The following is a 26,368-nucleotide window of genomic DNA, read 5'->3' on the forward strand; positions in this document are numbered from 1 at the left end:
CTTAAGCTCTTGTATCTTCCATTCTTTAAGATATACACTGCAGCCTCGACGCCACACAGGGTGAGCCCCAGAACAGTTCATACTTTTCAAAGGAGATGAACAAGTGACTCCTTTGTGGGCAGCTTTACCACATTTTCTTCTCCTTGAAACGCAAGAGCAGTATGACAAAAGCACTGGCATCTGAAACAGGGTATTGTGTTTGGGACATAAGGCCTCATGCTTAGACGAAGGAAACCTGCCTTTATGTGTTCAGGAAGTTTCATGCTACTGAATGTCAGGTTAAAGGAGTCAGATTTGACAAGATCCTCATCCATCCTCTCCTTGTTGTTTTGCACGTCGGCTATACCTTCTGGAGCCCATTCATCTTTCAATTCCTCCTTGGGAATATTCCTGCACGTTACAACGCCTTTGCTGTAATTCAAGGTGGTTTGTAGCTCAGTTTCAATAGCATATTCCCAAGGCACTGAGCTTTCTGGAGGTTCTTGACTTGTTGGGAACTAGAAGTTCCTACCAACAGGGTCCTGTTACGGAATCGCTTGACTGATTTTAAAGTGCCATCAATGCCCTCTAAGACTTTCTGAATACAGTAAGGCAAAACTTTCTCATAGCTACCCTCTTTCCATTTCCCTATTAAAAACACATACTGATTACCAGCATGCATTCTGTTACTACAGATAAAACTTTTGGAAGGAACTCTTTAGTGAGGACTGGCTACACGAGCCCTGTTGTTTGACTGGATATTAGTACCTACCAGTGGCCCACCCTTTCTGCTGGAAAGAGGAGAGAATTTAAAGGGTACCACCTCCATCCCACGAGCAGCTAGGGAAATAAAAGTCCACCTAGACAGAGTCCCCATGTGCCTAGGTAAGCCTTTTACAACTGAGGTGCGGCAGGTTTCCCAGAGGTTGCCTGCTAACGACTGTTCCACCTCAATAGCCATGCATCTCATCGGCGTGCAGCACACCTCGAGATCAAAAGTATTTTTATATAGGTTTTTACTCTTCTCACAAACTGAGCCGTCAAGCCAAGATACCCAGTCCCCATAACACACAATGCTCCAGTGCCACGTCACACAGTGGTCGCTCACACACACACACACACACACACACACACACACACACACACACACACACACAGCTCTCTTTTTTACATTATATTAAATATATTGTCACAATGTCAGTTACCATTTTAAAACTTTAACAATAGTTGTACCATCTCATTATAATTCCAGTTACCACTGTCATAAAAACTAACCTTTATCTTGCCATCAGAAGTGATACGAATATGAATTTTGTAAGCTACTGTACAGCAAGACAAAAAGTTTAAAATTCCTAGGTTGTGAACTTTTAATGTATTTCATATCATCAGAAGTATGTATAAGTCCACAAGCACATGCTTTAAATACTTACACGGAGACAGCACGCATGTACTCTTGCGTAACGAGAGTCATCAGTTAAGCAGGTATGAATCTCTTCTATTCCTTTGTACTGTAAATATGTTTCATTGTTCACATGTACTTTAATACCTAAAGTTTCTTTAATTTTCACAAAGATGAATTCAGTTCCACAACGAGCTGAAAAATTTAAGAAAAAGATTAAATGTATTTGGTATTACTATTACTTATATGAAGTTTAGGGTTTACAATGCAGCCATTTAAATGACAAACAGTGTAGCAAATGATACATACATACATACATACATACATACATACATGACAGACAGACAGACAGACTTAACTGATAATCCATAACATTTATATCAGAAGATGTTTTGCTGTACCTAGATCCAAAGATGTTACTGTTAGAAGCAGCTTCATCTTTATTCAGATAGCAGTCATTATTAATGCTTGTGGTGAACAGACTATATTTGCCCACTTTCACACATTTTGATGTTATGATACTAAATTTTATAACAATTTGGAAAGTTCTGGGCACAATAGGAACAATGGAATGAGTACAGTATCCACTTGTCATATAGCTGAGATGTTGAGCAGCTGACAGGCACAAAGATAAGGTTAAACCCATAAATAGGCTTTCAGACAATGTTACCACAAGTTGCCTGGAGCACCAGACACCAGGATAATAGTGTGTATGGTGGGGGGGCATGCTGGGGAGGGGGGGGGGGTGTTGGGAATGAGTGTACATGCATGTGCGCACATGTCCATGTGTGCAGTGGGGAATGGGCATCTAGCATCTGTCTATATTACAAAAAACCATATGCTTTTACAGTACTTCTCCAAAAATTCTCAAAAGATCTCAAAGAATGGAAGTGTAACAGTATTTTTCCTACCAGCACCTAAAACTTTGCTTGCCTCTGACAGTTGATTAAAGTGTACATTCATTTTTAATGGATTGTCCGGTTGGATGATTGGGATTTCAAAAATACCCTACAAGTCTTCTTCCATTTACATTTAGTTTAGTTATTAACTCACAAACTGGAATTACTTTTTAGCCTTATAGTTAAGGCTATTTTACAAGGCCTAAATTTATCCTTTTTTTTTTAATTGCCTCCTCAGCAGCATGGGCAGCCGTACCCAGGGGCAAGGGGTTACACCCCCCCTTCACTCTTTCCCTAGCTCTCAGAGAAAGGGCAAAAATATAGTGTAATCAGGCGTTTTCTTTCAAGGAAACAATTTAAATATCAGTATTTTGCAGATTTTTAGCAGGATAAGAAATGGGACTGTTTTATGGCAACTTACAAGTCGCCATATGTCTCCAAAATATTAAAAATACTCCAAACCCCAGGTTGAAGTTGCTTCCCCCCCCCCCCCCCCCCCAATACACGCATGCACACACTATTGTATGGGCGCCATTGCTCAGCAGCTTCGAATTGCGAATTGTGCAGCAGAGACACTTTATCAGGCCCTTCCTATATCCAACACTGCATGGTGTCTTATTTTTAGATGTCACAAATGTAAATGAAACCAGTGGCCCTGTATCACACCATCCCTCATTGTAACTCTGGAGTTACACAAATATATATTCTTTACATAAAACAATGGTTATGTCACAAGAAAGTCAACTGGATGGATCCTATATTAAAACAGAAAAGAACTTAAGTATTCATTATGAAAAGCTAATCTTGAATGGTTGCAACAAATCATCTCCAATACGATTCTCCTCCTCCTCCTCCTGCCACCCTCTCCTAATCTATCTCACACTGACACACAAACGCACAAGGCATAAATGTGACAAACTGGTATCACTGCCATGTTACAGCATCTACTCATAAGATACAAGAATGAATGAAATATACCAGGTGTAGAAGTATGAAACAGGAATTTGGTTGCAATAATTACATGTCTGTTGTTTGAAACTGACAAACAATATTTTATTCAAAACAATTTCATTGCTGAGACCTGAGTTTCTCCTGGCGTATACAACTTTCAAATAACTTCCGGGAATTCAGCCAGGTAACACTTTCAGCGACCGCCGATATTTCGGCGGGAGAACACCCCGCCATTTTCAAGGCAAACCGCCTTGTGGTTTGCCTTGAAAATGGCGGGGTGTTCTCCCGCCGAAATATCGGCGGTCGCTGAAAGTGTTACCTGGCTGAATTCCCGGAAGTTATTTGAAAATTTCATTGCTATTTATACATTTCTCCCACCTTTCCAGCAGGCTATGAATGCCACACCAAACAAACAGTTCTTTTGAAGCGAACTAGTCAGTGAGCCATTTTCATATGAATTTAAGTGTTGTTCAGCGACAGCATGTCCCAGTGATGCAAATAGATGTTAATCAGACGGGGTCAAGTGTGGAAAATAAACCGCATTTCCTAGAATTTCCCAAACGAATGCCTCGATTATTTCTCTGACACATTTTGCTGTGTGTGATGGAGCGTTATCATGGAGCAATACAACTGTGTTGCCTTTTTCAATAATCCGGTTATTTTTTCACATAATGCTCGATTTAAATTGGTCATTTGCTGTTGGTAGCAATCAGTATTAACAGTTTCACCATGTTTTAGTAACACATAATAGATGACACTCTTATGATCCCACCAAACACAGAGCATTGTCTTCTTCCCAAAGCAATTTAGTCTTGCAGTGGATGTTGGTTTGCATGGATTCACCTATGATTTACAACACTTAGGATTCTCAAAATGTCTATTTTTCATCAGCTGTCACTATTCAATGGAGAAACAACTTTCTTTTATATCTGGCGAGTGACATTTCACCAGTGGTCTTTCAATTTGCTTGCTGTCTTTCATTAGTTCATGCGAAACCTATTTTCCCCACTTGCTGCACCTTTCCCACAGCTTTCAACCAAAGTGAAGTGGCTTTCTGCATCACATTCAATTGTTCTGCAAGTCACTGTTTAGTTTCAGTATCATATTCATCCAACAAGGACTGCAATTCACACTCGTCTGTCATGTCAAAATCACCATTTTTGGATTTTTCTGAACATTTGAAACACTGTTTTTTCTCAAGAGCACATTTGCCAAAAGTTTCAACAAGCATTTGATGTGATTCTGCAGCAGTTTTCTTCAAATCATAACAAAAAACCAATGTTGTCCACAAATCGTAAGTTGGTAGACACAAAACTCCCGACGTGTTTATGGGTTTGAGACAGATATCGATGTATGGAACTTGGGTTACTGTGTGTTCATATTCGTAATCAGCCGTTACAAGAAGCAGGTGGCGTTGCAGACGCGGTCTCACAGACCATACACTGACAGCTAGCACAATCTATAGGGAAATTCTGGTTTCATTCTTCTACATCTGGTAAATGAACCTTTCATAATAATGTTTTTATTAATCAAACTTATTTCAAATTTAGTAACTTGACCTGTTGACAGACACACTGAAGGGAATGCAAACTCTGCTAGCTTTTAGAAGAAATCCTTTCATGAACAAAGTGTGCGAGTGCGCGCGAATGCAGGAGGCTCTCAACAATGTTTATGTTACGTGGTGAGTGGTTTCCTTTAATACTTACACTCAGCCACAACTTTCCTTACCAATTTGTGACTTTTTTACATAATTACACACCTCTTTGGCATACTTTTTCTATCAACCGAGCAATTTTAATGCCATTTTAGAACTAAGTATGTGACTGAATCCAACTGCCCATCAATTGTTGCACCTCTGTATTGGTCATCAAGTGTTGGCCACCAAGAGCCTCCTTCAGAGGCCCAAGCATCTGTAACTCACACAGTGATCAGTAGGCCCACTGTACACTGCATGCACCAGAGACACAGCAGACCATCAGGGCTCTGCAGCACACTGTATACAGCAGATACAGTGAAGATCAGAGTCACAGCAGAGCAAAAGGACCTCTGTAGGTCATCACATAGTGCTTGCACAGCACAGCACAGCACAGCGAATTTGAAAGGAAATACCAATTTCACAGTTGTCTTGGAGCTGCTGACAGGCAACACGTTACAGAGACAAAACTACTATTAGCTTGTTATCTTGTTCCTCTTATTTCAGTTATAAAAATAACTGCTCTCTAGTCTTATGGCTACTGTCGATGGTCATTATAGATTTACTTCTATAGGCATGTTCGATGGACAGATTTAGTGGTGCAAGTATTTTTTCAAATTCAGTATTAGGAAACACACCAATTGGTGGGACTCTAAAACAACCCAGGAGGTAAACCACCACCTGGCCCACAGAATGGAACTCCTTTTGTTTTCATAGATGATTGGGTGCTTCATTATCAAAAATCTTTATGTGACCCTACCCTAAATGTGAAGTCACTGATAATGAGAAATATAAAGCTTTTAACTGCAGAATTTCTTGTGCTCATCAAAACATTTGGTATCTTAAGTTTCAGGTTTTGTGTGTTTGAAATACTCTTTGAGTGTAAGCTGGATGCTTTACAATTAGGACTCAGAATATTACATGAAGTCAACTTGCAGGGGACATGGGACCACTGAGGATCAGTCAGTCTCTCACTCTGCTGCTATACATAGATGCAGAAGCACAATTAAAGCTTTTATTATGAGAGAAATATTTATGGAGTGCTCAGCAGAAAGCAGGCCAATACTAAAGTGATGAACAAATTATGTCATCTGCTCAAAGTTTATTGTGAAATAACAAATAAATTTGTAAATAATAGAATGGGTATACTGCAATTCCTCTGCCATCTTCTTCTGTATTTCTTCCTTTAACTTATTCCTAACATAGTCCAGATGACTGGTGTCATCAAGCACTGAACTATCATGAACTAACTGAAACAGATATTCCATCATTAAATATTCTTGTATTAACAGTGTAAGTAAACTGTTGCCTCAGAAGTGCACACTGCTGCTCAGTAGTGTCAGAGCATAGACTGACAAGCCAACTGACACACACTGAGGATGCAGACAACAGGTGTGGCAGAGGTAGAGGTAGAGGTAGAGGAAAACTGTGCTGCTCAGTAGAGTGACAGACGCCTGCACCACTTGACTGCATGCACCTCTACTGGGTGCCTCACTGGAGTGTGTGCTTTACGAACACCAGGCTGACTCTACCCTGTCTCTCCTGTACACAGTGTGCGCTGGACCATAGACTGGAAGGTCAAAGACAGTCCAATGTATACTGACTAAAGTTTGTTGGGTTAATGTTTGCAATGTGAGGTCTAGCATTATTGAGGAGAAGCAATACACATCTGGTCTGGGTGCTGTGCCATTTCGAGCAGTGAGCAGCTCAAATTTGGCAAAGGAGACCACAGCAGTAGGAAACATTAATGGTCGAATGTTCTGACAGGAAACTGACCAGCAGAATGTCTTTGTAGCTGCAGAACACTGTGGCTATGATCTCGCCAGCACACAACCAACCATGCCTCTACTTTCAACAGGACCCCCCCCCCCCCTCCCCCCCACTCTTCTTTGTCACTCCAGTCCGATTTTCTTTGATTCAAGGTTGTAATGGCGGACCCAAGTATCATCACATGCAATTGTTATTTTACAAAAAAAAAAAAAAAAAAAAAATCATCGCCGTCTTATCTTCCTCATAGCTCAAGAGAAGCATGCAAAAAACTGCTTCTCACATAGCTTTCTGTTCTTTATTCAGTAAATTAGAAACTCATCACACTGACACACACTAGAAATCCAATTCAATTCACTCTGAATGGTTCACTGATTACCTCCATAACTGATTTGAAGTTTCTGAAAGATTTTAAGCACAGTTAAGAGATGATCAACTTTGACAAATTCATGAATAACCTCGATGTTCTACATTCCAGAGCTGCTGCAGAGACAGTGAAAGTGTACTTTTTTTTTCAATACACACTCATCGTTTCTTGTATTCCTTAACCAAGTGCTCCATAATGGGTGCAACGTTCCACTTATATCCTGGAACTGTAACTGACTCCTGACTGACAGAAAGAAGGATGAGTCACCAAAATAACTTACTAAAATTTACTACCAAATTACTTCGGAGGCCGTACAAAACAAAACCTTAAAACATTTACATCTGTCTCTTCACCAGACTAAGCAGAGGACAGTTTAAACCATTAACCATTTACAGCAAGATATAATGATGGTTCCTCTTGCCACAGGAGGAAGCCCTGACTTAGTGTAGTGGCCTACTCAAAAACACAAACATTTCACATCATTTCAGTTGCCAAGAGGGGGGAATGAAACTGGAATTGACCATTTCACTTAACACAGGTGTTTCTCCTTTGCCCCAGCCACTAATCCTCATACTGAAACATGTACCTCTGCTCCAAAAACTAAGATATGGGATCCAATGATGTTTCACATTATCACACAGTACATCCCACACCACTATCCTTAGCATCTGCATCCACAACCTCATTCCTATGAGTATTATTGATTTTATTATAGATCACAAATATTTTTATTTTTTATACTTCACACATAATTAGCTCTAGACCGAAATCATTGCAAAAAATGCAAAAATTAATGCTTCCTCTTACATAAAATTTATGTCTTCTTTTAATCATTTCCCTAAATTTCCATCTATCCTAATATGCAGTACAGTGATAGGACTTTATTTTGCCTTCACACGATGACAAGAAAATCCCACTTATTCTGACCTAGTTTCTCATTAGGGTGTGGGAATAACATTGTTGGAGGGCCACCGAGGGATTCTGAACATGAGAGAGATGATTCACAGTATGATTGTAATCCCAAGCCCACCGCATCAAAAACTATAGGCTTGTTTGGTATGTGTATCTTGAGGAATTTTTTCAGGGAATTTCACACAGCAGGAAATCTATGCTTAGCCCCATATGCATACATGATAACATATTTACAATGCCAATGCAAAATAAGCTCACTACACAAAATATTAGCCATCCTCTACAAAGAACACACTGATCACTTTGGAGTGCTGTAAATACGAAGTGGAATCCAAAATTTTTGGGACTGGTGCTGCCATCTGGAAACTAGGAGTAGTAGATCTTTGCACCGCTAGGTGGCAAGAGCTGCATATCTGACGATTCAGTGCATGGAGCGGCATTCAGCTGGGAAGACATGTTGCGTGTCCACAGTGATTTCCATAATACTCTGCGTTTGGTGTGTGGTGTTTTTACGATGGAAGGCACAGGGTGTTGAAGTGTGCACGGACCTTCGTCAGACCGCATCTGATGATCCAACTTTCTTGTCACGGGTTATCACCAAAAAAAAAATTGTTACAGAAAAGGATGGTCACAAAGTTTCCTAATCCAGCGGCAGACGACTGGTCTGGAGCTGAGTCAAAGGCTTAAACCAGAGGCTCAGACAGTTCTGCTGAGATCTGGGGTGCAAATTTCGTGACCTCCGCTATCAGGTGGAGAAATGTAGGGTCCCCCTGAATAGGTCAGGCGAGCACTACATGCAGGAAGCGGCTACGGGGGTAGCGAAGCACGTGTGGAGTGCACATGTGGGTTTTTCAGGTTAGAGAATTCCCTCCCTAGGCCCAAAAAGACACCACCTGAGACGCGACAAGGTAGCAGTAGGCATAACATAACAGGAAATGACAATATTAATGTGGTAATAGTAAACTGCATGAGCATCTACAGAAAGGTCCCAGAACTGCTATCATTAATAAACGGTCACAATGCACACATAGTACTAGGCACGGAAAGTCGGCTGAAACCAGATGTAGGGAGACGCGTGTTTATAGCGATAAAAAGTGCAACATTATTGAAGGAACTTGGCAGAGATCCGAAATGTGAAGTAATTTGGGTGAAGGTCACGTTTAACACAGTCTCAAACATGGTAATTGGATGTCTCTACAAGCCCCCTGGCTCAGCAGCTGTTGTGGCAGAACACCTGAAGGAAAATCTGGAAAATATTTCCAGTAGATATCCCGACCATGTTATAGTTTTGGGTGGAGATTTTAATTTACCAGATATAGACTGGGACACTCAAATGTTTATAACAGGTGGCAGAGACAAAGAATCCAGTGAAATTTTTTTAAGTGCATTATCTGAAAATTACCTTGAGCAGTTAAACAGAGAACCAACTCATGGCAATAACATATTAGACCATCTGGTGACAAACAGACCCGAACTATTTGAAATAGTTAATGCAGAACAGGGACTCAGTGATCATAAAGTGGTTACAGCATCGGTGATTTCAGACGTAAATAGAAATATTAAAAAAGGTAGGAAGATTTTTTCCATTTAGCTAAAGTGGCAAAAAGCAGATTTCAGAGCACCTGACGGCTCAACACAAAAGTTTTATCTGAAGTACAGAGAGTGGACAAAGTTCAAAACCATCGTACAATATGCGTTAGATGAGTATGTGCCAAGCAAGATTGTAAGAGATGGAAAAGAGCCACCATGGTACAACAACCAAGTTAGAAAACTGTTAAATAAGCAATGGGAACTTCACAGCAAACATAAACATAGCCAAAGCCCTGCAGACAAACAAAAATCACATGAAGCGAAATGCAGTGTGAGGAGGGCTATGTGAGAGGCGTTCAACAAATTCGAAAGTAAAGTTCTACGTATTGACTTGGCAGAAAATCCTAAGAAATTTTGGTCTTACGTCAAAGCGGTAGGTGGATCGAAACAAAATGTCCAGACACTCTGACCAAACTGGTACTGAAACAGAGGTCAGACTAAAGGCCAAAATACTAAATGTCTTTTTCCAAAGCTGTTTCACAGAGGAAGACTGCACTGTAGTCCCTTATCTAGATTGTCACACAGATGACAAAATGGTAGATATCGAAATAGATGACAGAGTGATAGAAAAACAATTAAAATTGCTCAAAAGAGGAAAGGCCACTGGACCTGATGGGATACCAGTTCGATTTTACACAGAGTACACGAAGGAACTTGCCTCCCTTCTTGCAGGACTGTACCGTAGGTCTCTAGAAGAGCGTGGTGTTCCAAAAGATTGGAAAAGGGCACAGTTCATCCCCGTTTTCAAGAGGGGACATCGAACAGATGTGCAGAACTACAGACCTATATCTCTAATGTTGATCAGTTTTAGAATTTTGGAACACTTATTATGTACGAGTATAATGACTTCTCTGGAGGCTAGAAATCTACTCTGTAGGAATCAGCATGGGTTTCGAAAAAGACGGTCGTGTGAAACTCAGCTCGCGCTATTCGTCCACGAGACTCAGAGCGCCATAGACACGGGTTCCCAGGTAGATGCCGTGTTTCTTGACTTCCGCAAGGCGTTCGATATGGTTCCCCACAGTCGTTTAATGAACAAAGTAAGAGCATATGGACTATCAGACCAATTGTGTGTTTGGATTGAAGAGTTCCTAGATAACATAACACAGCATGTCATTCTCAATCGAGAGAAGTCTTCCGAAGTAAGAGTGATTTTAGGTGTGCCGCTGGGGAGTGTCATAGGACCGCTGCTATTCACAATATGTATAAATGACCTTGTGGATAACATCGGAAGTTCACTGAGGCTTTTTGCGGATGATGCTGTAGTATATCTAGAGGTTGGAACAATGGAAAATTGTACTGAAATGCAGGAGAATCTGCAACGAATTGAGGCATGGTGCAGGGAATGGCAATTGAATCTCAATGTAGACAAGTGTAATGTGCTGCAAATACATAGAAAGAAAGATCCTTTATCATTTAGCTACAATATAGCACGTCACCAACTGGAAGCAGTTAATTCCATAAATTATCTGGGAGTAGGCATTAGAAGTCATTTAAAATGGAATGACCATATAAAATTAATCATCGGTAAAGCAGATGCCAGACAAATTCATTGGAAGAATGCTAAGGAAATGCAGTCCGAAAACAAAGGAATTAGGTTACAGTACACTTGTTCGCCCACTGCTTGAATACTGCTCACCGGTGTGGGATCCATACCACATATGGTTGATAGAAGAGAGAAAGAAGATCCAATGGAGAGCAGCGCACTTCATTACAGGATCATTTAGGAATCAAGAAAGCATTACGGAGATGATAGATGAACTCCAGTGGAAGACTCTGCAAGAGAGATGCTCAGTAGCTCAGTACGGGCTGCTGTTGAAGTTTCGAGAATGCACCTTCACCGAGGAGTCAAGCAGTATATTGCTCCCTCCTATGTATATCCTGCGAAGAGACCATGAGGATAAAATCAGATTAGAGCCCACACAGAGGCATATTGACAATCTTTCTTTCCACGAACAATACAAGACTGGAACAGAAGGGTGAACCGATAGAGGTACTCAAGGTAACCTCCACCACACAGAGTCAAGTGGCTGGCGGAGTATGGGTGCAGATGTAGATTCACAGAGTTTGCAAAATCTGCCTTTAGATCCTTTATTTGTGTCATTCACATTAGTTTTTTACACCCATCAAAAGCGAGACGTAGAAACCTCAAAGCATTTTTAAAGTGTGAACATTGCCATTCACTTGGCATATAAGGTTAGAAAAGTGATGCCAGTGATTAAAATTCACACACTATGTTTTCTCTGTCGAAAATTTAAAACCAGTTTGCTCTGCTACTGTTAAAATTGCATATTAGCAAGTTGTATGGGAGGAATCATCAATTCAGGTGCAGAGTAGAGCAGAAAATTGCAAAATCACTCACAGATAAAAAGCATTGAACTGAAGACTACATAAAAAATGAAAAGGGCAAAGAAAAATGAAGGTTTGATATCCAGTCAATCATGAAGATATTACAGATGTAGCACAAGGATGGGGAAGCAAACTGAATACATCCATTTCAAAGGAACCATCCTGACATGCACCATAACTGTTTCACGGAAACCACAAAAAACAAATCTTTATGGCTGGGCAAGGTTTTAAGTCCCACTTTTCCCAAATGTTAGTCCAGCCTCTTAAACACTATGCCACTTCACTCAGTATACAGCAGATTACACAACATTAATCACTGTAGCTAAGGGATTCTAAAAGAACACTGTTTTTGTTGTTATTGGTGGTGGTGGTGGTGGTGGTGGTGGTGGTGGTGGTGGGTCTTCAGTCCAAAACCTCGTTTGATGCAGCTCTCCATGCTACTCCATCCTGTGCAAGCTGCTTTATCTCTGAATAACTACTGCAACCTACTCCCTTCTTTGGTTATCTGCTTACTGTATTCCTCTCTTGGTCTCCTATGATCCCCTCCTCCCTCCCAAATACTTCCCTCCAATACTAGACCCCTTGATATCTCAGAACGTGTGCTATCAACCTATTCCTTCTTTCAGTCACTTTGTGCCACAAATTTCTTGCCTCCCTAGTTCTATTCAGTGCCTCCCCATTAGTTACATGATGTACCCATCTAATCTTCAACATTCTTTTGTAGCACCACATTTCAGTAGTGTCAATTATCTCATTGTCTAAATTGTTTATCATCCACAATTTGTTTCCATATATGGCTATACTCCAGGCAAATACATTCTGAATAGACTTCTGAACACTTAAATCTATACATGTTAGCAAATTTCTCTTCCTCAGAAATACTTTTCTTGCCATTGCCAGTTCACATTTTATACCCTCTCTACTTTGGCCATCATCAATTATTTTGCTGTCCAAATAGCAAAACCCATCTGCTACTTTAAGTGACTTGTTTCCTGATCTAATCCATAAGCATCACCTGATTTAATTCAACTACATTCCATTGTCCTTGCTTTGCTTTTGTTAATGTTCATCCTACATTCTGCTTTCAAGGCACTGTCCATTCTATTCAACTGCTTTTCCAAGCCCTTTGCTGTCTCTGACAGAATTACAGGGTCATCTGGCAAACCTCAAAGCTTTTATTTCTTCTCCCTGGACTTTAATTCCTATGCCCATTTTTTCTTTGGTGTCCTGTACTGTTTGCTGAGTGTACAGACTGAAAAACATCAGGGACTACAACCCTGTCTGTCCCTTCTCAACCAGTTCTTCCCTTTCATGCCCCCTTCACTCTTATAATTGCCATCTGATTTCTGTACAAGTTGTAAATAGCCCTTTGCTCCTTGTATTTTACTCCCATTACCTTCAGAATTTCAGAGAGAGTATTCCAAGTCAGCATTGCCAATAGCTTTTTCGAAGTCTACAAATGCTATTCATTTTCCTTTCCTTAACCTATCTTCTAAGCGAAGTCACAGGGTTAGCATCCCCTCACATTATCTCACATTTCTATGGAATCCAAACTTATCTTCCCCGAGGTCAGCTTCCACCAGTTTTTCCACTCTTCTGTAAAGAATTTGTGTGAGCATTCTGCAACCCTCTCTTATAAAACTGATAGTTCAGTAATTTTCTTACCTGTCAGCAATTGCTTGCTTTGGAGTTGGAATTATTACATTCTTCTTTAAGTCCGAGGTTATTTTGCCTGTCATATGTCTTGCACATTAGATGGAAGAGTTTTGTCAAAGCTGGCTCTCCCAAGGCTTTAAATTGTTCTGAAGGAATGTCATCTACTCCCGGGGCCTTGTTTCGACTTTGGTCTGTTAGTGCCATGTCAAATTATTCTCACAGTATCATGTTTCCCATCTTGACTGCATCTACTTCCTCTTCCATTTCTATAATATTGCCTTCAAGTTCATCTCCCTTGTATAGGCCATCCATATATTTCTTCCACCTTTTAGCTTTCCCTCCTTTGCTTAGTACTTGTTTACCATCTGAGCTCTTGATATTCATACAGCCACTTTTGTTTTCTCCTAAGGCCTCTAATTTCCTGTAGGTGGTATCTATCTATCCCCTAGTGAAATATGCTTCTAAATCCTTACATCTGCCCTCCAGCCATTGTTGCTTATCAGTTTTGCACTTCCTGTCAATCTCATTTTTTAAGACATTTGTATTCCCTTTCACCTGCTCCATTAGCTGCATTTTTATATTTTCACCTTTCATCAGTTGACTTCAAAATCTCTTGTATTATCCAAGGATTTCTATTATGCCTTGTCTTTTTATCTTTTATTATACTCTGCTGCCTTTATGATTTCATTTCTTAAAGCTACCCATCTGTCTTCTATTGTATTCCTTTCCTCTGTTGTAGTCAATTACTGCCAAATGCTCCGTCTGAAGCTCTCAAAAACCTCTGGTTCTTTCAACTTACCCAGGTCTCATTTCCTTAATTTCCTATGTTTTTGCAATTTCTTCAGTTTTAATTTACAGTTCATAAACAATGAATTGTGGTTAGAATCCACATCCTTCCCCTAGAAATGTCTAACAATATAAAACATGGTTTGAGATCACTGTATTGCCATTATATAAATCAATCTGGAACCTTCTAGTGTCTCCAGGTCTCTTCCCCATATACTACTTTCTTTCATACTTCCTAAACCAAGTGTCAGCCTTGATTAAATTATGCTCTGGTGGCTTCCTTTTTCATTCCTTTCCCCCAGTCCATATTCACCTAGTATTTTTCCTTCTCTTCATTTTCCTGCTACCAAATTCCAGTCACCCATCACTCTTAAATTTTCACCTCCTTCAACTATTTGAATAATTTCTTTTATCTCGTCATACATTTCTCCAATCTCTTCATCATCTGCAGAACTAGCTGGCATATAAACTTGTACTACTGTGGTAGGTGTGGGCTTTGTATCTGTCTTGGCTAGGATAACACATTCGCTATGCTGTTCGTAACAGCTTACCTGCATTCCTATTTCCTTAGTCATTATTAAACTCACTCCTGTATAGCCCCTATTTGACTTTGTATTTATAACCCTGTATTCACCTGACTAAAAATTCTGTTCCTCCTGCCACCAAACTTAACTAATTACCACTGTATCTAGCTTCAACCTGTACACTCTTTTTAAATTTTCTAACCTGCCTGCCTGATCAAGGGATCTAACATTCCACGCTCCTATCCATAGAACGCCAGTTTTGTTTCTTTAAGCATTTTAGAGTCATGATCAACATTAGAACCCCAAACATTGGACTCTCGATAACTGTATACACGGGGAAACTTGACAAGCCTGACCTTTTTGGCTTTGAAAAAAGAAACAAAACAAACACGCACGGTGTTTTCGTAAGGAGCTAATTTAATTTAAAGTAATAATCATGCTTATAGATCAGTGAATAGGTGCACCCGCAGCACCGTAACACTATCATGATTTACACCACTCGTTTTTAGTTAACCTGCTTACTACCGTAATGATTATTTGTTTTACTCATTACTGAATGTATTTTAAAAGATAACTATCATCGAACAAGGAAAATAAAAAATTCCAACATAATTTTCTGATTTTACAAAGCATAATATAACTAATAATTTTCTTAAATTGTTGGGGAGGGGGGGCTCCACCCTACCAAACGAATTTTTGCGCTTGTGAAAATGGAATTTTTTGTCTCAGATGTTTCTTCAGTAATTTGCACCAGTGACTGAAGAGGATGGAATGTTATCTACATTTGAACAGTGAGTGTCACGTACCTGACACCAATCACAGAGTGGTAGACATCATTTAACCAATGCACAGGCTGCCTCTTAAGTTGGTCAAGGACTTTGGGACTGATGTTCTAGTGAGACAGTCTATCACACTTGCAATGAGATCCTGATAACTGATTTGACGTTAAAAACATTCAGTTGGCTTAACAGCATAATCAGTTTACTTGAGTATTCATTTCAGCAGTTTCCTTTCAAGGGTTGCTCCATCCAGACAAAACTGTCATCGAGAATCAACTTTCCACTGAGCATCAACAGCAAGGCTACGGAAGGAGGAGAGGAAAATGCCAGAGACCCACCCTAATGCAGTGCTCATATACACGTTACCTACTGTTTTAAAATCCTAGGGCCTCCAACCAAATCCTTTGGGCAAATGAGAGTAGAGCCCACAGACAGTGCACACTGAACTACTAATATGGGCAGAAAAGGTAGAGAGATAGTTGCACTATGAGAGCCTCTCCCCCATATGCTGCTTTGAGTGGTAGTAAGATACACAGTGCAGCACAAACAGAATGTGCACTTTTACTGTAGCTGCTTCAATCCCTGTAAAGAGGGAAAGGAGGGGAGAGGTGTATGATACACAGAGTGATATCTACTTTTGGCTCTGACATAACTGAGCCAATCCTTTTGGTGCCAGCTGTAACTCCAGAAAACAAGTGTGTGAGTATGTGTCTCAAGCAGATACAAATAAAGATATACAAGATGCACACAATGTTTTAGTTCCTTCACATGTGTTACAAACTCTTTCTGGTTTCACTGCAGTATGGGAGCCATTTATCAGCTATGTTTGGTCTTTACCCTTCATTTCCCTTGAGATGGAGACATGTAATCTACACAGGAAAAATTAATGTAATTACAATGATTAATCTAAGAAATTTCAATTTACAGAATTGCATCAACCTCTTCAGAGATTGCTGGTGTGCTCTACTCTGATTATATTGACTCTTTTCCTTAATATCTCAACTCTGTTTCCTTGCAGATATTTTCTGCAGAGGAGAAATGAGAAGAAACATGGTCTTTGGTACTTTTGTTTCCTGATGACACTCCCTATAAGGGTATAGTTACTTCACTTATGGGAAGTTTTTACTGTCTGTACTTTATTTAAAAACTGCACGTGACATCACAAAATACAGTTCTGCATGAGCACTTGCTCAGTTTTGTTACCCTTGGCTCAGCTAGATGAGAGTGTTGAACTTACTTTCAATTCATTCTTACAGAGTTCTAAAATTAGTTATGTAAATGGTGGTGTTTTGATAGTCTGGTATGCTTTTCTAACTCCTGAATATTTGGTCTGCTTCACATTCTTTAACTCTTACACTATTTTTCCCCCTTGGGAGAATTTCTAACTACATAGGTCTATCACAACCTGTAGAAACATTTGCACTCAGTTTTCTCCCCATTATATATGTACATATTCATGTTACGTTTCATTGGATTTGATGTGTCAAACTATCTTGCCTTACATTTCAGGTGACAGATGACAAACTTTCAACAAAACTGATTCAAAAACACCACAGAATTTTAAAAATTAGTGAAAGTCATCAAAAGTTTATTTAGCTGAAATCCATGATGAATGTTCTTAATATAAATGCATTCATTCTTCAAAAGGAAACTCGCTGAATGATAACTCAAGAGCACACAACTCTCAATACTGTCCTGTGAACAAGATGACAGCTTTAGAACAGATGCTAAATTTGTGTGTAAATAATACAATAAGGATTCTGCATAGAGCCATGCTCACTGTACATGTGAAGAAATCATGCAGTTACTTTCTTTCACGGTGGAAATTTGATATTGCAACACAAAATATTTTCAAATAACAAAAGTGGTTGATAAAGACCGAAAAGGATGTAGTGGAATTGTCTAACCTTCTACAATATAATGATTTCCGATGGATAAATACACACTTCTATTTCAATAAAATTTAAGACTTTGGGATTCTTACACTTACATGCCAATACATTTATTCCATGTTGGTGTTTTTGGTTAGTAATACGAGTGCATTTTGAATAAACTGTAAAATTCACAACCACAATACTAAAAGAAAAAGTAATCTCCTTGTAGCCTTTGTTGTTGTCGTCTAGATGACAATAAAGCTTCAGGCTGATAAATACAAAACAAAGTCTGACTTTTTTACATAGCTTAACCAGATTACCACAACTGCAAGCTACTACACAAACAAATTGTCTATGAAAAGACATAATAATTAAGCTCCACAATAAATACTTCAGTCTGCATCAGGGTACAAACTACAATGAAACTTCTAGGTGGATTAAAACAGTGAGACAGACTGGAATCTGAACTCAAACCTTGACCCCCTTTCAATAGAAAATTACTCCGTGGAAGTAGTGGTGTGATGCACAGTTTTCAGTTCCCAGGACTTTTCAGGAAACAGTTAGCAGTAAACAAACACTGAACAGAAATTTCAAAAATTACAAGGAGCTATAATGGTTAAACACCCATAGAAGTAACTGCCTCCACATTTGATATAGGTAACAAATTAATTGTTGCCATTTTTACTTCCTACCACAGTGGCATTTATCTGTGTTCCATGGATCAAGTTTGTGAACTCTGAGTATGATGCAGAATATGGTAACTGATTTGTGTGTTCCTGCAAGAAGTCCAACATATTTTAGGTGCAATAGGATCTGCAGCCACCACAAATGACAGCCAATTGGCAAAGTATTAATGAGAAAAGAAAGTTAAACATACCTGGTAAATCAATCACAACTGTGTGTCTGGGGCTCAACTGAAGCCATTCACAGATTCTGTTGCAAACTGTGGAGGCACTCTCTGCACGGGAAGGAAAATAATAGTAACATGTATCCAAAAAAGTGGTATCAAGATAAAGTGTGTGGATCTTCTTTAGAGACGGCCCATTTCTTAAAGATGTGAACTTGCAAATATCTTCAGGTAAAATTCGAAAATCTCCAGTATACAGAACATTAAATTTGTCAGTTTCAAATAAAAACCTGCAACAAATAAAAACTACAAAAATCCCCACGCATGTACAGTAAAAGAGGTCGTACTGTCGAAACATTATTTACATGGAGAAATCATCTTGTGGTAAGTTATAAAGGTCGTAAACAAAAGATTCTTTTGTGGTAAAATTTAACAATGAAATACTGTGACATCACAAAATGTTATTAAATCATTTCTTCAGTACTCATGTAAAGCTGAAGATAGTACTTCGAGATACCAAGCAGAAGTACACATCATGAAAGCATGGTAAAATGGGAAAGCACATGTAAAGGGAAACCTGTGTGTAACAGCTAGAGACAAATGCACTGATCAGCCAGAACACTATGACCACTGACCTTCTGTCTATACAAACCCGTGCAAGCAATAGCAGCATCACCTGGCGAGGAATGACTGCTAGTCAGACACACGCATATGCATTAGTATCCACTAGCGTGCAGTCTTTGTGTAGCATGCGGAAGGTGTGGGATACGAGTTTGACTGAGGGCAGAGTGTGACGGTCTGGAGGCTCGGCACGAGCATTTCGGAAACTGCACAACTTGTTGGTTCTGACATCATGGGGTTGGACAGTCACCCCTCATTACAGATAACGACCATCATAGGCTAGGCAGACTGGTAAAACAGGACAGGCGGCAAACTGTGGCAGAACTAACATCATACTTTAATGCTAGACAGAGTACAAGTGTGTGTTAACACACAGTGCACCAAACACTCCTAATGATGTGTCTCCACAGACGACCGATGCCGGTGCCTGCGACAGTGCCAGTGCCAGTGCCAGTGCCAGTGCCAGTGCCAGTGCCAGTGCCAGTGCCAGTGCCAGTGCCAGTGCCAGTGTTAACACGACTGAAATGGGCATGTGACCATCACCACTGGACAATGGCGCAGTGGCAGAGTGTTGCATGGTCTGATGAATCCTTATTCTTTCCTCATCATGCCAATGGGAGGATGAAAATCCGTCGTCTTCCAGGGGAACAGCTCCTTGACATCTGTACTGCAGAACTGAGACAAGCTGACAGTGGCTCCATTATGCTCTGGGGAACATTCATGTGGGCATCCAGTGGTCAAGTGGAGGTCGTACAAGGCACCATGATGGCTATAGAGTATCGTACACTGGTTGCAGATCACATAAACCCCTTCACCATGATGATCATGTTTCATGATGGCAATGGCATTTTTCAACAAGATAAGCACCACATCACAAGGCCAGGAGTGATGGAGTGGTTCAAGGAACACAATGGCAAGTTTAAGCTGATGTGCTCGCCCACCAACTCACCAGATCTGAAAGCAATCAAACATATCTGTGACGTGACAAAGTGGCATCAGAGCTCATCATCCCCCTCCCTCGAATTTACAGGAATTAGGTGACTTCTGTGTGCAGATGTGGTGCCAGCTCCCTCCAGTGACCTACCAAAATCCGTTACTGTTGTTATCCATACAAGAGGTAGATTGGTTGGTTGGTTGTTTGTTTGAGGTGTAAGGGACCAAACAGCGAGGTCATCAGTCCCTTGTTTCAAACATACTCCATTCTGCTAACGAGACATCTCAGAAAAGTCAGAACAATAAAACGGAAAAAGGGAAAAACGTAAAAGGGCAATCATGTTGTCATTGGTAAAAACAAATGAGGGAAGTTGGCATGAGAAACGAACCCAACACTATGCTGAAGCAGCATAGGCAAGACCACCTGTGACTTAAAAGGTACAACTGCTATAATGCAGAAAGTACGTATGGGAATAGAAAGACTAGCCAAGCCTTAAAAAGAAGGGGTAAAAACAGAGTAAAAGGGGAAGAAAAGAGGATTCCAGTCAGGGAGGTGAATCGGGAATCTCTCAACACTGCCTACAGTGGGAGAAACCCAAACACTCACCGCCCTGCCCCAACACCAGAGAGAGATTAAAAACTTTAAAACTGAGAATAAAAACCACTCTCCCGGAGGAAACCGAGAACCAGAGAGACCATCCGCGAATCATCAGCCAACATCAAAGGTAAAGTGTGGGGGAGTCTGTACTTAACACGCAGAGCTAAAAGAAGGGGGCATTCAACCAAAATGTGGGCCACTGACTGGAAGGCTCCACAACCACAAAGCGGGGGTGGCTCATCACGCAAAAGAAAACCATGGGTCAGCCTGGTATGGCCAATGCGGAGACGACACAGTGTAGTCGAGTCCTTTCGGGAGAGGCGAAAGGAAGAACGCCATGGGCCTGGTGTCACCTTAATTGCACGAAGTTTATTAGACAGTGGAGTAGCCTCCCAAGAATTGGCCCATGACTGTGCGAAGTGGGATTTGATATGAAGCCGTAAATCCGCTGCAGGAGGGGTTACGGAAAACGGGGGGGGTAAGTAACTGCTCCCCCAGCCAAACGATCAGCGAGCTCATTACCCGGGATACCCACATGGCCAGGGACCCAAAGGAAGTCAATAGAACAAGCAGCACGGTGAATATCAGCAAGATGGTCATGGATGGCAGAGACCAATGGATGGCGCGAAAAACACCGGTCAATAGCAAGAAGGCCACTCATCAAGTCCGTACATAACAGAACGCGATTGTGTTGGGATTGTTTAATAAAGGTAAGGGCCCGGGAAATTGCCATCAATTCCGCAGTAAACACCCCACATGTAGGTGGCAGCAGATGATTTTCCGTTCCAACAGAGGACGTGAAGGCATACCCAGCATGATCAGCAGATTTAGAGCCATCAGTGTAAAAAACAACAGCATCCCGAAACTCCCATAAAATTTGGCGGAAAAAGGTACGGAACACCACCGGGGGGATGGAATCTTTCGGTCTGCGGCAGAGATCCATCAGAAGTCGAGGCCGAGGAACTAACCAAGGAGAGGTGGAGGGGAGGGAGCGAGGAAGACAGGACAAAGAAGGAAGCTGAAAATGACGGTAAAGAGACGCAAGGCGCAGTCCAACCGGTAAACCCGCCCGAGGGCGGGAGTCGGGTGGGCGACGTCCATGGTCTGGGAACAGGATAGAATAGGAAGGGTGAGTGGGAGAAGAACGGATAGTGAGGGCATAAGACACCAGAAGCTGGGACCGTCGAACAGAAAGGGCGGGGGGGGGGGGGGGGGGGATCCCAGCTTCAACCAGGAGACTATCAACAGGGCTAGTAGGGAAGGCACCGGTGGCCAAACGGATACCACGATGGTGGACTGGATCCAGCACGTGCAGTGTGGAAGGAGCAGCTGAACCATAAACTTGACAACCATAGTCCAAACGAGACAGAACGAGAGCACGATAAAGACGGAGGAGGAGGGAACGGTCCGCACCCCAAGAGGAGTGGGCAAGGAAGCGAAGGACATTGAGTTTACGGAAACATCCTACCTTCAGGAGTCTGATATGGGGCAGCCAAGTGAGCTTGTTGTCGAAAAGAAGACCCAGGAAACGAAACTGTGGGACCACAGGCAATCGTTGTGCGTCGAGATAGAGCTCTGGATCAGGGTGGACCGTAGTACGGCGACAGAAGTGGACCACCCGCGATTTTAAAGGAGAGAATTGAAACCCGTGTGAGTGGGTCCATGCAGAGGCACGCCGTATAGCCACCTGGAGCTGCCGTTCTGCAGATGCCATCGAGGAGGAACTAACCCAAATGCAGAAATCATCCACATACAGGGCAGGAGCGACCAAGGGACCGACAGAGGCCACAAGTCTATCGATAGCAATGAGGAAAAGAAGGACACTCAAGACAGAACCCTGTGGGATGCCTGTCTCCTGGGTCCGTGGAGAACTAAAAGCAGTACCAACTCGAACTCTGAATGACCGATGGAGCAGGAACTGGCGGATAAAAATCGGGAGTGGGCCCCGAAGACCCCACTGATGAAGGGTTAGTAAGATGTGATGGCGCCAGGCCGTGTCATAGGCCTTGCGAAGGTCAAAAAACACTGCAACCAAATGGCGGAGCTGGGAAAAAGCCTGCTGAACTGCGGATTCCAAGCGAAGTAAATGATCGATTGGAGATCGTCCCTGTCGAAAGCCACACTGGTAAGGGGACAATAGATCCCGAGATTCGAGGACCCAAGTGAGCCGACGGGCTACCATCCGTTCAAGTAACTTACAAACAACATTGGTCAAACTAATTGGCCGATAGCTGTCAACAGATAGGGGGTTCTTACCAGGCTTAAGGACAGGAACCACAATGCTATCCCTCCACTGAGAAGGGAAGTCACCCTGGAGCCAGATACGGTTAAACACCCGAAGAAGATGTTGCCGTTGTGGAGCACTGAGATGTTGAAGCAGTTGGTTATGAATGGAATCTGGGCCAGGGGCCGTATCATGAGAAGAAGATAGAGCAGAAAGAAATTCCCATTCAGTAAAAGGGTCGTTGTAAGATTCTGGCTCACAAGTGGTGAAACATAAGGTGAGAGCTTCAGCCTGCTGTTTTTGATGAAGGAAAGCAGCTGGATAGGAGGCTGACGCTGATGCCACTGCAAAATGGGTCGCAAGATGTTCTGCGAGAACTAATGGGTCCGTACAAATGCCATCTGGGAGGTGAAGGCCTGGGAGGGTGGACTGCCGATGGCAACCTTGGAGAGAGCGAAGTGTAGCCCATACCTGTGACAGAGGGACAGTGGAACCAAGGGAAGAAACGAATCGTTCCCAACATATCCGCTTGCTCTGTTTGATTAAATAACGGGCTTCAGCGTGAAGGCGTTTAAAGGTAGTAAGGCTGGCTACGGATGGGTGCCTCTTGAAGTGTTGCAAAGCTCGACGGCGATCACGGATGGCAATGGCAATGGCCATACTCCACCACGGGACTTGCCGGCGACGACATGGTCCAGATGAGCGCGGGACAGCAAGGTTAGCAGCGCGAACAATCGCGTCAGACACGTCACGTAAGACGTCATCAATACAACCCGACAAAGAGGGAGAAAACTCGACCTGTGCAGTGTATAGAGGCCAATCGGCGCGGTGGAAAGACCAACGAGGTAATCTGTCCATCGGGGAGCGGGAAGGGAGCGTGATAATCAACGGAAAATGGTCACTATCACAAAGGTCGTCGTGTGGCGACCAGTTTAATGAAGGGAGGAGAGAGGGAGAAGAAAGAGAAAGATCAATGGCAGAAAAGGTACCATGACCAGCACTGAAATGAGTAGGGGAGCCATCATTAAGAAGGCACAGGTCGTGGTCTGCAATAAATTGGTCTATAAGAAGACCTCGTCGAGATGGAAGAGCACTGCCCCACAAAGGATGATCAGCATTAAAATCCCCAAGGAGGAGGAAGGCAGGAGGAAGTTGCTGAAGAAGGGTGGTTAAGGCAGCAGGTGTAAGTGTCCTGTCAGGAGGGAGATAAAGATTGCAAACTGTGACTGCAGGGTCTAAGTGGACCCTAACAGCAACCGCTTCCAATGTAGTTTGGAGAGGAATCCACGTGCTAGCAATGTCTGTACGGACCAACGTACAAACGCCACCAGAAGCCCGCAAGGGTCCGACCCGATTTCGACAGAAAACACGGAACCCACGGAGGGTCGGTGAGTGAGCATCAGTAAAATGAGATTCCTGGAGAACCACACAAGCTGCAGAGTAGGACGAAAGAAGGGATTTCAATTCCGGAAGGTGACGATAGTAGCCATTACAATTCCATTGGAGAACCACAGAATGATGGGTTAAATGAGGGCGGAACACGCTAAAACCAGTCATACCGCCGGGTCCCCACCCGTCACCGACAAGGAGGGGGCGACATCCATGAACGACAGGTCAGAATCCGGTTGTGAAGTCGGGGAAGGGACCTCCGGTGACACCAGAGGCTCTTTGTCCCGGGACTTATGTTTCTTCTTCTTTTCAGGCTGAGAACGAGGAGGGCTGTGTGGCATAAAGGAGCCAGCTGCAGCAATATCAGGAACAGAAAGAGACCGGGTGACCTGCGGGCCCACAGCCCGCGGCTCTCGCGGTCGCCGCGCGGCAGCAAACCTTTGACCTGGAAGGTGCCGGGAAGGGGCATCTCTGGAGAGGCGCCCTTGACCGGCAGACGCCGAAGGAGTGGGACACTTCTCCGGCTGGGGAGGGGGAGCAGCGCCCAGAGGAGAAGGTGTGGGAGCTGCAGGGGAGGGGGGGAGGAGAGGGGTCCGGGATGGGGGTAAGGAAGGGGGAGGAAGGGGTGAAGATGTAACCAAGGCGTAACTAGATGTCATGGACACAGGGTACAGTTGTGCATATTTCTTACGGGCCTCTGTGTAGCTTAAACGATCGAGGGACTTATACTCCTGTATCTTTTTTTCTTTCTTATATACTGGGCAATCTGGTGAACGTGGAGAATGACTACCATGACAATTTACACATACAGGAGGGGGAACACAGGGACTCCCCTCATGGAGTGGACGTCCACAGTCACCACAGAGAGGGTCCTGAGAACAGCGAGAAGACATGTGGCCAAAACGCAAGCACTTAAAACACCTCATAGGAGGTGGGATGTACGGCTTCACATCACAACGATACACCATAATCTTAACTTTCTCAGGAAGGGTATCCCCTTCAAAGGCCAGGATAAAGGCACCAGTATCAATACGATTATCTTTAGGACCCTTCTGAACACGCCGAACAAAGTGAACACCCCGCCGTCCGAGATTGTCCCGAAGTTCCTCATCAGTTTGAAGGATGAGGTCCCTGTGAAAAATCACACCTTGTACCATATTTAGAGACTGGTGAGGGGTAATGGACACAGGAATTGTGCCAAGATGAGTACAGGCACAAAGGGCCGCAGATTGGGCAGCTGAAGCGGTTTTTATCAGCAACGAACCCGACCGCATCTTGCTCAGGGAGTCCACTTCGCCGAACTTGTCTTCAATGTGTTCCACAAAGAATAAAGGCTTGACACTGGTGAAAGTATCCCCATCAGTCCTGGTGCGAACTAGATAACGGGGGAAAGGTTTTGCCCCTAGACGACGGGCCTGACCCTCTTCCCAGGGGGTAGCCATGGAAGGGAAGGCCGAAGGGGCAAGAGAAGCAGCACTTGAGGAATCAGTACCACGCAGAGAGACGGCCGCAGAAGAACGGCCAGAGTTTTGGACCCGTATGCGTTTCATCTGCATAGCGTCCGCCCTGATACCACCCACTCCGATCAGGGGCTCTCCTCACGGGCGCCACCCAGCCACAGCAAGGGCCGCCTGGCACGGCGGCCATTGCCAGGAGTTCCGATGCTCCAGGATGACGAGCAACCACTCCAAGGCATGCATGAGGAGGTCACAGCTCAGGTATCAGAAGTGTGATCCCTGTGTGTTCAGGGGGCTCAACCAAAAGGGTACATAGCGACCCCACCACACGGGCTGGCTACCGTGCTGGCTATGCACCCTAGCATCAAACAACGACGTGAAAGAAAAGGTGGAATGTACTAGGAGGGCACACGTCGGAGACACTAGGTAAGGTGCTCTTCCCCAAATGGCTCACACTACAGAGGAGAAATTTTGTAATGGAGGTCAAACCCCAGAGGGGGACCAAGGAATGCCAAAAGGAGGAGACGATTACGCAACAAAGCCGGAGTGTAAAACCAACAGAACCAAGAGGATAGTGGGGCCAACATAAACAAGGACACCAATAGAGGGAGAGGAGAGGGCGAGGGGAAAGGAGCATGGAGGGGAAAGGAGGGGAAGGGAAAGGAAATGCAGCCCGGGAGAGAAAGAAGGCTGCAATGGCTCGGGGCCCCGTGCTCGCCACGCACGTATCCACAAAAGAGTTGTGGACCCCCTGGGGGGACAAGAGGTAGACAT

At 43.0% G+C, this 26,368-nt stretch overlaps 1 protein-coding gene across 5 annotated transcripts in view; it reads right to left on the reverse strand.

The window, feature by feature from the left end:
• Nucleotides 1–26,368, reverse strand: part of LOC126470006 (protein artemis-like) — a 208,042-nt gene that overhangs the window by 164,884 nt on the left and 16,790 nt on the right. For all 5 annotated transcript variants that reach the window (XR_007586108.1, XR_007586109.1, XM_050097477.1 and 2 more), the window contains 2 exons: nucleotides 18,403–18,662; nucleotides 1,410–1,573 (listed from right to left, as the gene is read on the reverse strand). Coding sequence is in view for 3 of the 5 variants with exons in the window: in XM_050097477.1 (XP_049953434.1) it covers nucleotides 1,410–1,573; nucleotides 18,403–18,662 (424 nt within the window). In the remaining 2 variants the exon portion in view is untranslated. The remainder of the gene's footprint in view (nucleotides 1–1,409; nucleotides 1,574–18,402; nucleotides 18,663–26,368) is intronic.

This window comes from Schistocerca serialis, chromosome 3, assembly GCF_023864345.2.
Source record: "Schistocerca serialis cubense isolate TAMUIC-IGC-003099 chromosome 3, iqSchSeri2.2, whole genome shotgun sequence".
NCBI classification, from domain to species: Eukaryota; Metazoa; Arthropoda; class Insecta; order Orthoptera; family Acrididae; genus Schistocerca; species Schistocerca serialis.